Here is a 13,185-nt window from a genome sequence, read left to right on the forward strand (position 1 = left end):
AGGCTCAGTGGCCATGGCTCACGGGCCTAGCTGCTCCGCGGCATGTGGGATCTTCCCAGACCAGGGCACGAACCCGTGTCCCCTGCATCGGCAGGTGGACTCTCAACCACTGCTCCACCAGGGAAGCCCTAGTTATCTATTTTATATGTATTAGTGTATTCATGTCAATCCCAATCTCCCAGTTCATCCCACCACCACCCCACAACCCCTGCTTCCCCCCCTTGGTGTCCATACATTTGTTCTCTACATCTGTGTCTCTATTTCTGCCTTGCAAACTGGTTCATCTGTACCATTTTTCTAGATTCCACATGTATGTGTTAATATACGATATTTGTTTTTCTCTTTCTGACTTACCTCACTCTGTGTGACAGTCTCTACAAATGACTCAAGTTCATTCCTTTTTATTGCTGAGTAATATTCCATTGTATATATGTACCACATCTTCTTTATCCATTTGTCTGTCGATGGGTATTTAGGTTGCTTCCATGACCTGGCTGTTGTAAATCATGCTGCAATGAACACTGGGGTGCAAGTGTCTTTTTTTTTTTTTTTTTTTTGTGGTACGCGGGCCTCTCACTGTTGTGGCCTCTCCCGTTGCGGAGCACAGGCTCCGGACGCACAAGCTCGCAAGTGTCTTTTTGAATTATGGTTTCCTCTGAGTATATGCCCAGTAGTGGGATTGCTGGGTCATATGATAATTCTATTTTTAGTTTTTTAAGGAACCTCCATACTGTTCTCCATAGTGGCTGTATCAATTTACATTCCCACCAACAGTGCAAGAGGGTTCCCTTTTCTCCACACACTCTCCAGCATTTGTTGTTTGTAGATTTTCTGATGATGCCCATTCTAACCGGTGTGAGGTGATACCTCATTCTAGTTTTGATTTGCATTTCTCTAATAATTAGTGATGTTGAGCAGCTTTTCATGTGCTTCTTGGCCATCTGTATGTCTTCTTTGGAGAAATGTCTCTTTAGGTCTTCTGCCCATTTTTACACCTGGTAGATTCTTAATAAATGTTGGTTTTTTTCCTTCCTTCCTTCCAGTGTGTGCTGGCCAAATTATCAGAGGGATAACACATTCTTTCCATGTCACTTCATTTTTTTGTACTTTTTTTCTTGAAAAGATAGTGTAATATGCATAAAATTTAAAATAATAACTAATAAACTTTATCACTTAATTTTTGCATATTATCTCATATACGTTATACTATATAGTCATAACCAAAGTATTTTATATTCATATATAATTTGACCTTTTCCCCTATTTCAACCGTCTTAAAATTTGTATTGGTTAACCAATATTCCACTGTATTAGTTTAATCTAATTTAATAAACCATTCCTCTAATGACAGACATTTAAGTTGTTTACATTTTTTCTGCCAACCAGTAGTGCTTCAGTTAATACCTATATGTGATCGCTTGCTTCTTTTGAATTATTTCCTAGAATAAATTTCTATAAATGGTAATGGGTCAAAATGTATAACACCTTTATAATCTAGTGCATCTTCTCACAGCTTCAACTTTTTGGGTCACTTGGGTAGCACAGTGAAAGTCAGCCCTAACTTTCATACTAACTGGCTATGAGATATTGGGTGGGTCACTTCTCCTTTTTGAATTTCGGTTGTCTCATCTATAAAATTAGTGTGTTCTTCCCCAAGTTCCCCAGGGCTGCTCCTTTATAGTCAGGGGTAGCGCCACAATTTTGGGGGCCCTTGCAAAATGCAAAAAAGGGGGGAAGCAGTAAAGATAGTAAAGTATAAAGCTTTTAAATTTCTTCTGCAGTTTCATTTGACTTGTCTGGTGTTTTTTATTTGCTAGTTAATGTTCGAAGTAAAGAAAAATTAAAATTTTACATTATTTGTATAAATTTGATCATTCATTTTCATTCTGTGTGGTGCCAGTTTTAAATGCAAATATAAGAGCATTTAAGTGGTATGTGGCATTACTGAAATTATGCAATTTATATTTCATTGCTCGAGCATGCATATGTATTTTGTTCTAAATAGAATTATGGAAAGCTGCATGAAACTGTAACTGAGCAGGACCCTATGGGGCCTTTCCTATAGGGAAAGACCCCTCCACCCATGTCCTCTGCTCTAGCTCCTCTCTGAGGCACCTAGATAACAGTATATGATGCACATTTCCCGAGTTGTTTTATATATGTTTTAAAAACCCTCACCAAGTGGAGGAATCTAACTACTTGATGACCATGAGCAGTAGCCCCTAGACCTACTGGAGCCTGAAGACTGATAATGTTAACTCCTGTGACACCACCCTGTTACCTCACCATCAACCAATCAGAGAATTGTGCATGAGCTGATCACATAACCTGCGACTCCCTCCTTCACCTGGCCTTTAAAAATACCCCCCTGAAAACCATCAGGGAGTTCAGGTTTTTTGGAGCATTAGCTACCCTGGACTCCTTGTATGGTGCCTTACAATAAACACTGCACTTTCCTTCATGACATACATACATACATACATACGTAAAAATAAAATGAAATGAAATTAGTGTGTTGTATTAGGTGATGACTCTGGCCCCTTTTAACTGTAATATCCTGTCAATACAATTCTATACTAAAAAGTAGAAACTGTTACCCATTCCTTCATGGATGCAAATAAATTGCTGTTCCTTTCCTCCCTGAAAGATTTATCTGGGGAAAAGTTCCTATATCAGCCTTAGTTGTTCAGTAGAACCTCTGCTCTCTTGGAACTTGTTTTAGAGGAGAGCAGTTTATATAACCTCTTCACGAACAGATGGATCTCTGGGATATTTATCTCCTATAGAGATAGGGGAACAAAGACCTTGTTTGAAAGATCTTGCTTAGGTAACAGAAATTGGAAGATATATAGGAGCCACAACTACCTGTCTCATGTCAAGTATCCCAGACCTTCTTTCTACTTATCCTGTGTCCACAGGAACTAAGGAAACTTCTAACACAACATGAAGGATGTCAGTGGTTTGCCTTTCTATTAGTCTCGATCTCTCCCCGTATAAACTTCCTGTGGGTATTTACCCTTTGGTTGCCAGTACTGGAACTCAACATATTCTGTCTCTGGCCCATTTTAGGCAGCTGACACACAGGAATTTGGGACCAAGCTGCATAAATCATTTCATGAGATCACCCAGAACCGATTTCTTCACCACTGCTCACGTGAGGTGAAGCAGGTAAGTGTAAAGTAATAATAGGTACTTTGGTGGAAATCTTCCATATTGATGTATGAGAACCCTGAATACACAATGGGTAGGTGTAGTACTTTAGACTGCACAATCTGAGGTTAGCCTTTTAGCAAGGAAGCCTGTGGTTTAGAAAAACTTTATAGAACATAGTATTACATAGAGGTTAAGAGCATGGTTAGAGATGTCACTTGAATTCCATTTCTGCCACAAACTAGTTGCATGGTATTATTATAGGAGCTATTTATTCCTAGTCTTAGTTTCTTTATCAGTAAAATAAGAATGATGCACACCTAAAATGATCGTTGTGAGGTTTGAATAAGATAATGTAAGTAAACTGCTAAGCACATAGCTACTTTTATGAGGATGATGATATGATGGAATTCCTATGTTTAGTTTTGCCTAATGAAAAACACACTTTTATCTATTTACCTTTTTGGATGCTGGAGATACAGAGTTGCATTAGTTGGGGTCTCTACCCTCATGGAGGTCAGATAGTTATAGGCTTCTCTAATGAGTGAAGAGAAATCATAGCTGGGAAATTTTATGTATTTCCAGATTCTGGGTGTGGGTAGCAGTAGTGTTTCAGCTGAAGCCCACTTTTCTGGCTCTCTTGGCAACCATCAGCAGGATTGACTTTTCTGGAATTAAAGTATAAGATGAGTAAATAAAAGAGATTAAGAGGGAAATGATTATACAGTGGCTTCTGGCCAAGATAGAGTAACAGGGACCAGATTTACCCTCCTGCCTGAAATAACCAAAAATCTGGACAATAACAAAAAAAACCAACATATGAAACAATGGTTCTCAAGACATTGGGCCTCAGACAATGGATGGGATAGTCATTCCTGAGAGATGGAAAACAACGAAGTGAGCTCTATGAATGCCCTTGCACACTGCTTAGAGAAAGTACAGAGACTGTGGAACAGGGAGAAGGAATCCAGGCAAAGCCTAGTGGTGTCCCTGAGTTGAATAGATGAAGCTAGGAATCCAGGGATGCTAAGGCAGCTTAAGCTTTCAGGGCAGAGTACCAGAGAAGAGAGAGCTGCACAGAGAGAGAATTCTGGAGATCTGCAGAGGCTCCTCTCTCTAGTATTCAGTTGAGTACTGATCAGCTCATTCATGTGAAGAAACTATCCAGATAAAGAACCACTCAGAAGGATTACAGGGGACAATAGGCAGAGCTTACACAGGGCCAGAAATAGTGCCTATTCCCATCAACCAGAGAGCAAAGTCTTATAATTTACGGAGCATCAGGTAAAATACGAAGAATAGTCTTGCCTCAGAAATGGAAAAAAATTACATCTACAATAAACACTCCTAGGTTCTGCCTAACAAAGCTCAAAAGCAGAAGCAAGACCTAAAAGGATCAAGTGGTTTTCAAGTAATTCAATGGCATCTCAGAACAATGTTCAAGAATATTTATAAGAATACAAAAATATCCAGCACCCACCAAGGTAAATTCCCACTGCCTTGAATCTAATAAAAAAAATAACAGACATGCTAAGAAGCAGGAAAATACAACCCACAATGAAGAGAAAACTCAATCAATTGATCAATCAATCAATCCAAACTGATCCAGAACTGACATGGAAGATAAAATTAGTAGACAAAAACCAGTTATTCTTATAACTGTATTCCATATGTTCAGGAAACTAGAGGAAAGATTGAACATATTCGTTAGAGATGTGGAAGGTATAAAAAAGACCCCAAACAAACTTTAAGGTGAAAACTAATGTCTCTGAGGTGAAAATTATACTGGTTACACTGAATAGTATCAATGGCACATTAGACACTTAAGGAAAAGCACTTAGCAATAGAAACTATCTGAAATTAAACACAGAGGGGGCTTCCCTGGTGGCTCAGTGGTTAAGAATCCACCTGCCAATGCAGGGAACTTGGGTTCGATCCCTGTGTGGCCCATGTGCCACAACTGCTGAGCCTGTGCTCTAGAGCCTGTGAGCCACAGCTACTGAGCCTGCATGCCACAACCGCTGAAGCCCACGTGCCTAGAGCCCATGTTCTGCAACAAGCGAAGCAACTGCAATGGGAAGCCCGCACACCGCAACAAAGAGTAGACCCTGCTCACCGCAACTTGGGAAACCCTCTGCGCAGCAACGAAGACCCAACACAGCCAAAAATAAACAAACAAACAAATAAATAAATAAATAAAAATTAAACACAGAGGTTAAAATAATAATAGACCATTGAGCATCTGTGAGTTATAGGACAACTTCACATAGGCTAATACATGTATAATTAGAGAATCTGAAGAAGCAGCAGAGGCAGAAAATATATTTGAAGAAATAATGGCTGAAATTTTTCCAAATTTGATGAAATCTATTAATCGTACAGATCCAAGAATCTCAACAAACTCCAAGCCTAAGAAGCAAAGAAAACTATACCAAGGCACATCATAATTAAATTGGTTAAAACCAGTGGTAAAAAGAAATTTTAAAAACAAACAGAGACAAAAAAACAACACCTTGTTATGTAATACAAGGAAACAAAGATAAGGATTACATCAAGTTTCTCATCAGAAACCGTGTAAGCTAGAAGAAAATGGAATAACATCTTTATAGTACTGAAAAAAACCCCAAAACCTGTCAACCTAGAATTCTTTACCCAACAAAAGTATCCTTAAAAACAAATATGAAATGAGGACTTTTTATGACATACAAGAGATGAAAGAATTCATTAGCTGCAGGCAAGAAATATAGATGTAAAAGGAGTCCTTCAAGCAGAAGATGATACTAGATGGAAACCTGGGTCTACACAGAGGAATGAAGAGTACTTAAAATGGTAACTATGTGGATAAATATAAAGACCTTTCTTATTATTTAAATCTCTTTAAAACATAATTAACTTTTTAAAACAAAAACAGTAATAATGTATTTTGAGGTCTATAACCTATGTTAGAAGTAAAATGTATGACAACAATAGCACACAGACCAGGAGGAGAGAAATGGAGAGGTATAGTTGTAAGGATTTATGCTATCTGTGGAGTGGTATAATATTACTTGAATAAACTAGTAAGTTACAGATGAAAGGAACCATCAAAATAACACGTCAAGGAGTTATACCTAATAATCCAAGAAAGGAGATAAAATGGAATTATAAAAAATATTCAACCCTCAAGAGAATGAGAAGACAAGGCACAGGCTGGGAGAAGATATTTACAAGACACCTCTGATTAAAGGACTGTTATCCAAAATACACAAAGAACTCTTAAAAATCAACAACAAGAAAAATAAATTTTTTTATAGTCATAGATAGATAAGCTTTATTCCAATGTCTGCATAAAAATGAATTGATGTCGAACAGGAAAAGGTTTTTCCAAAGGGTTAAAATTTATCAAACAACAGAACTTGGTCCTTTTCCCTTTAGTTTGTCTGTCAATTCAGTTGGCTGACACATCATTATTAGTATCCACCCTCACTAATCATTTTCACCACACACAATATCTAAAAGTCTTTGGGTGGCACTTCCCATTTCTCTGGAAATCTCTTAAACTGCTTTCAGTTACAAGAGATGGGCAAGGTTTTTATCTGCTCATACTCTACTCCACTGGAGACAAAAACACACCCCTGAATTCTCTCATTTAAATTGTGGCTGTTGGCAAAGTGTCCAAATGAAGAACTTAACGCTAACACACAAAGAACACAGTATAATCTCTGTATAATATAATAGTAACTTCGCTTTAACTTTTTCTCATTAAAGAATTATTTTTATTATCTCTCCACAAGGAAGTTATAAAAAATACCTGTAAAAACATTGAAGGGCTTCCCTGGTGGCGCAGTGGTTGAGGATCTGCCTGCTAATGCAGGGGACACGGGTTCGAGCCCTGGTCTGGGAGGATCCCACATGCCGCGGAGCAACTAGGCCCATGAGCCACAACTACTGAGCCTTTGCGTCTGGAGCCTGTGCTCTGCAACAGGAGAGGCCGCGATAGTGAGAGGCCCACGCACCGCGATGAAGCGTGGCCCCCGCTTGCCACAACTAGAGAAAGCCTTTGTACAGAAACGAAGACCCAACACAGCAAAAATAAATAAATTAATTAATAAACTCCTACCCCCAACATCTAAAAAAAAACATTGAAAAGGCTCTTAAAAGCCCTGGAATGAAAAATTCTGAAGTATAAATTATGATACATCGTCTATGATTTGCAAATAAGAATAAAATAAATTCTACAAGCTAGAATTTCTGAATGATTTTGATAGGAATTTACCAGAAGGAGCCAGAACATCAAACCTTAACGATTTCCTATTTTCATCCCAGTTGAGTTTTTGAAAAGCTGTATAATCTGTTGACAGGCACAATCCACACAGGAACTTGCTGCTGCCACTAATGATGAAGTCAATCTGAAGGACTGAGATTTGTATGCTGGATGTGCCAGGCTCTTCCATGCAACTGATTGAAGCGGTCGTCTCTTATTTTTTCCCTTATGTTGTAAATAAAAGTAAATATACATATGGTAAAAAATTTAAATGGTACAGAAAGATCTAAAATAATCAATAAATATCCTTTTCTCCCATAACCTAGAAAATCTGATGTCTTCCAAATCATCAGTCGTATGAATAATTTGCAAAGTGAAGTCAAACTTGGAGTCTCCTGAAAATTATTCTCAGGACTTTTGGGATGTGTTGATTCTGTCGTATATTACTTCTGTTACAGAGGAAACCATGCAGTCTTCTTAAAAAAAACTAATTAAAAAAGCAACACGCACACTCTGCTCAGAGACAGCAAGTCCAGGCAGCACCTTGTACAGGATCTGGTCCTGGTTATGGGCAGATTCCCTGGTATCATCCAGAGTCACGGGCAGCAGGAGCTCAGCCGAGCCCTTCCTGAATGCCTCGGATCCTCCTGGCCAGCGGCACATCCTTTGGGAAGAGAGTGACGCGGCTGGCATGTAAGGAGAGGAGATAGGCATCCTCAAAGAGATGAACTAGAAACGCTTCTGCTGCCTCTTGTAGGGCCAACATGGCCTGAGCTTGCCAACTGAAGTCCACACCACGAGTGAATTTAACACATATTTCTCTTGCCAGGCGGCAGAAGGGGGTTCTTCCTTAACAACAGGTGTGTGCTCTTCTCAAGAGTTCGGATCTCCTTCAGAACCCAATGTCTCCAGCGAGCAAGTTGACGGGAGGAAGTGCCTAAGTATGGGCCCGGCCGGGCGGCAGCAGGAGCCAGGCTCGCGGTGCGCCTCCTTGGGGCTTCGGGCTTGCGGATCCGTCGGCGCGGGCCCATGGCTGGCGCTCAGGGTTGCGGACCCGCGGCTCCTTCTCGGCCTTCCAGGTCCAGAGGCAGAGGCTGGCGTCCAGGTGAGGACCAGCAGCACCCCGGCCGCATGCCCCGGCTGGGTGGCATTCAAATGGCCCGCTCCGCCGTGGATTCACTCAGCAAAAATTTTTTAACGGGTCAAAGACCTTAACAGATACCTCACGAAAAATGGCATCAGGTAGCAAATAAGCACAATGGTTCACATCATGTGTCATCAGGGAAATGTAAATTAAAACAACGAGATATCATTACACACTTACCAGAAGGGCCAAAATCCAAATGCTGGCAAAGATGTGGAACAACAGGAACTCTCATTTATTGCTGGTGGGAATGCAAAATACTACAGCTACTTTGGAAGACAGTTTGGCAGTTTTGTATAAAACTAAACATACTCTTACCATGTGATCCAGTAATCATGCTCCTTAGTATTTACCCAAAGGAGTTACAACTTATGTCCACACAAAAACTTGTACACAGATGTTTACAGCAGCCTTCTTCATAACTGCCAAAACTTGGAAGCAACCAAGATATCCATCAGTAGGTGAATGGATAAATAAACTCTGGTGCATGCAGACAATGGAATATTACTCAGCGCTGAAAAAGAAATGAGCTATCATGCCATGAAAAGATACGAGGAAACTTAAATGCATATAAGTAAGTAAAAGGAAGCCAACCTGAAAAGGCAACATACTATATGATTCCAAATACAGTACATGATATTCTGAAAAAGGCAAAACTCTGGAGACAGTAAAAAAAAAAATCAGAGGTTGTCAGGGTGTAGGAGAAAAGGAGGAATGAATAGTGGGAGAACAGAGGACTTTTAGGGCAGTGAATTTATTCTATATGATAGTATAATGGTAGATATGTGTCATTACACATCTGTCTGAACCCACAAAATATACACCAGGAGTGAACCCTAACATAAACTATGAAATTTGGATGATAATGATATGTCAGTGTAGGTTCATCAATTGTAACAAATGTACCATTCCAGTGGGGGATGTTGATAATGGTAGAGGCATCAGTGGGGACAGAGGGAATATGGGAAATCTCTTTATCTTCTGGTCAATTTTGCTATGAACTTAAAACTGCTCTAGAAAATAATCTATCAAAAAATACTCAATCTAAAAGAAGAAAAAGATGAAAATGAAAAGGGAACAAAGAAGAGATGAGACAAATAAAAAACAATAAGATGATATATTTAAACCCAGCCATATCAATTATCATATTAATATAGTCTAAACAACCCAAATAAAAGGCAGAGATTGTTAGATTGAATAAAAAGCCAACTATATGCTGCCTACAAGAATCCCACTTTAAATATAAAGACAGATGGATTAAAAGTAAAAGAATAGAAAAAAGATATACCATGCTTACACTAATAAAAAGAGAGCTGGAGAGGGTATAGTAATAACAGACAAAGTAGAATTCAGAGCAAAGAATATTACTAGGGATAAAGAGGGTTACTTCATAATGATGAATATAATACAGTGAGTACAATGAACACAATAGCTCTAAACATTCATAAAACTTTTTAGAGAGTTTTTAAATGCACGAAGCAAAATTAATAGAACTCTAAGGAGAAATAAAGTCCACAATTGTATTGGGAGATCACGACATACCTCTCTCAGTAATTTGTAGAACAAGTAGACAGAAAAATCAGTAAGTTTGGGGACTTCCCTGGTGGCGCAGTGGTTAAGAATCTGCCTGCCGATGCAGGGGACACGGGTTCTATCCCTGGTCCCAGAACATCCCCCATGCTGTGGGGCAACTAAGCCCGTGCACCACAACTACTGAGCCTGTGCGCTAGAGCCCGCAAGCCACAACTACTGAGCCCACGTGCTGCAGCTACTGAAGCCCGTGCACCCAGAGCCCTTGCTCTGCAACAAGAGAAGCCACAGCAATGAGAAGCCTGCGCACCGCAATGAAGAGTAGCCCCACCTCGCCACAACTAGAGAAAAAGCCCGTGCGCAGCAACGAAGACCCAACGCAGCCAAAAAAAAAAAATTAGTAAGTTTGTAGAAGTCTCAAATAACACTATGAATTAACTTTACCTAATTGATATTTATAAAATACTCTGCCTAACCACAGTAGACTATACATTATTTTTAAGTATGCAAGGGACATATAGCAAGATAGACCATATTCTGAGCCATTAAATACATCTCAATAATTTTTAAAGGATCTGAGTCATATAAAGTATGTTTTTGACCACAATAGAATTATTATATTTTATTACTTTATTATAATAAAGTCAATAAGAAAAAAAATATCTGGAAAACTCCAAATATTTGGAAACTAGATGACACACTTACAAATAACCCATGGATCAAACACAAAATCAAAAGAGAAAGTAGAAAATATTTTAATTTAATTAAAATGGAAGTACATATTATCAAAATTTGTGAGACATAGCTAATGCAGTGCTTAGAGAGGAAAATACCTGTGTTAGAAAAGGAAAAGGTCTCGGGACTTCCCTGGTGGTTCAGTGGTTAAGACTCCATGTTTCCACTGCAGGGGGCAGGGGTTTGATCCCTGATTGGGAAACTAAGGTCCCACATGCCATGTGGTGCGGCCAAAAAGAAAAAGATAAAGAAAAAGGTCTTAAATCAATGACCTCAGCTTCCAACTTCAACTAGAATAAGAAGAGCAAATTAAACATAAACAGAAGTATGAAATAATAAAGATCAGAGTGGAAGTCAGTAAAATAGAAAAACAATAGAGAAAAAAAATCAATGAAACGTAAAGGTGGTTCATTGAGAAAGAAGATTAATAAGAGAAGACACAAATTGCCACTAATATCAGAAATTAGAGAGGTGGCATCAGATATTAAAAGGATTATCGGGGAATATTATGAACACTGCACTAAATTTGACAATTTAGATTAAATGGAAAATTCCTTGAAAGACATAAATTACCAAAGTTCACTCAAGAAGAAATAGCTCCATATACCTGGTAGTTTTATAGTATTAAAGAAGTTGAACTTTTAGTTAACAGTCTTACCGTCATGTTCAGATTATTTTAAAACTCTCAAACCTCAATAATAAAACAAACAACCCAATTTTTTTAACTGGCAAAAGATTTGAACACCCATTTTACAAAAGATATACAAACAGCAAATAAACATACAAAAATATGGGGACTTCCCTGGTGGCGCAGTGGTTAAGAATCACCTGCCAATGCAGGGGACATGGGTTTGAGTCCTGGTCCCCGAAGATCCCACATGCCGTGGAGCAACTAAGCCCGCGTGCCACAACTATTGAAGCCCGCGCGCCTAGAGCCCGTGCTCTGCAACAAGAGAAGCCACCGCAATGAGAAGCCCGTGCACCACAACAAAGAGTAGCCCCCGCTCACTGCAACTAGAGAAAGCCCACGCGCAGCAATGAAGACCCAGCGCAGCCAAAAAATATAATTAATTAATTTTTAAAAACATACAAAAATATGCTCAACATTATTAGTCATAGGGAAGTGCAAATCAAAACCACAATGAAATAATATTTCACACCTACTTGGAATAAAAAGACTGACCATACCAGGTGTTGGCAAGGATGTGCAGGAACTGGAACTCTTATACCCTATTTGTAGGAATAAAAAATGATACAACCACTTTGGAGAACAGTTTTGCAGTTTCTTAAAAAGTTAAATATACACCTATCTCACGACCTAGCCATCTGCTTCTAGGTATTTACCCAAGAGAAATGAAAGCATATACCACACAAAAATGTATACACCAATGTTCATGGCACATCTACCATATTTGTAATAGCCAAAAACTGCAAACAACCCAGTGTCAACAGGTAAATGAATAAATACACTGCGGCATATCCATTCAGTGGAATACTACTCAGCAATAAAAGGAGTGAACTGTTGATACACACAGTAGGATGGATGAATCTCTAAATAATCATGCTGAATGAAAAAACCTGGAAATACAAGAGTACATACTGCTTGACTGAATTTATAACAATTCTATAAAATGCCAGTTACTCTGTAGTTACAGATCAGTGGTTGCTTGAAGACGGGAGGCATAGGAGTTGGAGGGAGTGGAGGAGTTATGAAGGGCAGAAGAAACTTTTGAGGATGATGGATATGCTGGTTATCTTGATGGTTTCACAAGTATGTACATTTGCCAAAACTTATCAAATTGTACATTTTATAAAGATGCAATTCATTATATGTATGCAAGTTATATCTCAATAAAGTTGCTATAAAAATTACAGACACTGTTTCTGAGAGACACCTCTTCTGCCTCTCTCCCTCTCCTACTTCTGTTTGCCTGATCAGATGGGGAGGTTTGGGTACCTAGTCACCCAAGGATCACAGCATCTCATGGATTTGCCCACTCTCCTCTGCTTTGTAGCAGTGAAGCCCCTATAAATACTCCCGTCACCACACTGTTTTTTCATGGCTGCATGTACCTTCTAGGAAGCACCTTCCTAGGAATGCATCTGCCGTTCCTTTCAGCTGGCTCACTGCACTCTTGCTGGTTTCCCTTCAGCTCGGTAAGCTGCTGCCCACAACTTGAGCGAATAGGTAAAAGCTAATACCCATTGTATCAGTTACCCGTGGATGTTGTAACAAATTACCACAAATTTGGTAGCTTAAAAACAAAAGAAATTTATTATCTCAGAGTTCTGGAGTCCAGAAGTCTGAAATCAAGGTGTTGGCAGGGCCACACTCCCTCCAAAGGCTCTAGAGGAGAATCCTTCCTTACCCCTTCCAGCTCTG

General features: G+C 39.2%; 1 protein-coding gene, 1 long non-coding RNA gene and 1 pseudogene across 3 annotated transcripts in view; 1 reads left to right on the plus strand and 2 right to left on the minus strand.

Moving 5' to 3' along the window:
- Nucleotides 1-7,480, minus strand: part of LOC114487981 (uncharacterized) — a 14,022-nt gene extending 6,542 nt beyond the window's left edge. Inside the window, exons 1-2 of one of the 2 annotated variants that reach the window (XR_003683582.2) lie at nucleotides 6,941-7,480; nucleotides 3,610-3,818 (exon numbers count right to left, since the gene is read on the minus strand). This is a non-coding gene — a long non-coding RNA (uncharacterized lncRNA). Of the gene's footprint in view, nucleotides 1-354; nucleotides 621-3,609; nucleotides 3,819-6,940 lie in introns of those variants that run through there. The other variant, XR_008619586.1, reaches the window with a different exon arrangement.
- The window catches only part of TOP6BL (TOP6B like initiator of meiotic double strand breaks), a 99,926-nt gene that overhangs the window by 79,241 nt on the left and 7,500 nt on the right, over nucleotides 1-13,185 (plus strand). The window contains exon 13 of the mRNA XM_055091496.1: nucleotides 3,070-3,168. Within this exon, the coding sequence (XP_054947471.1) occupies nucleotides 3,070-3,168 (99 nt within the window). The remainder of the gene's footprint in view (nucleotides 1-3,069; nucleotides 3,169-13,185) is intronic.
- LOC129392873 (histone H3-like centromeric protein A) lies at nucleotides 7,896-8,495 on the minus strand (annotated as a pseudogene).

Source organism: Physeter macrocephalus, chromosome 16, assembly GCF_002837175.3.
Source record: "Physeter macrocephalus isolate SW-GA chromosome 16, ASM283717v5, whole genome shotgun sequence".
In the NCBI taxonomy this organism is placed as follows: Eukaryota; Metazoa; Chordata; class Mammalia; order Artiodactyla; family Physeteridae; genus Physeter; species Physeter macrocephalus.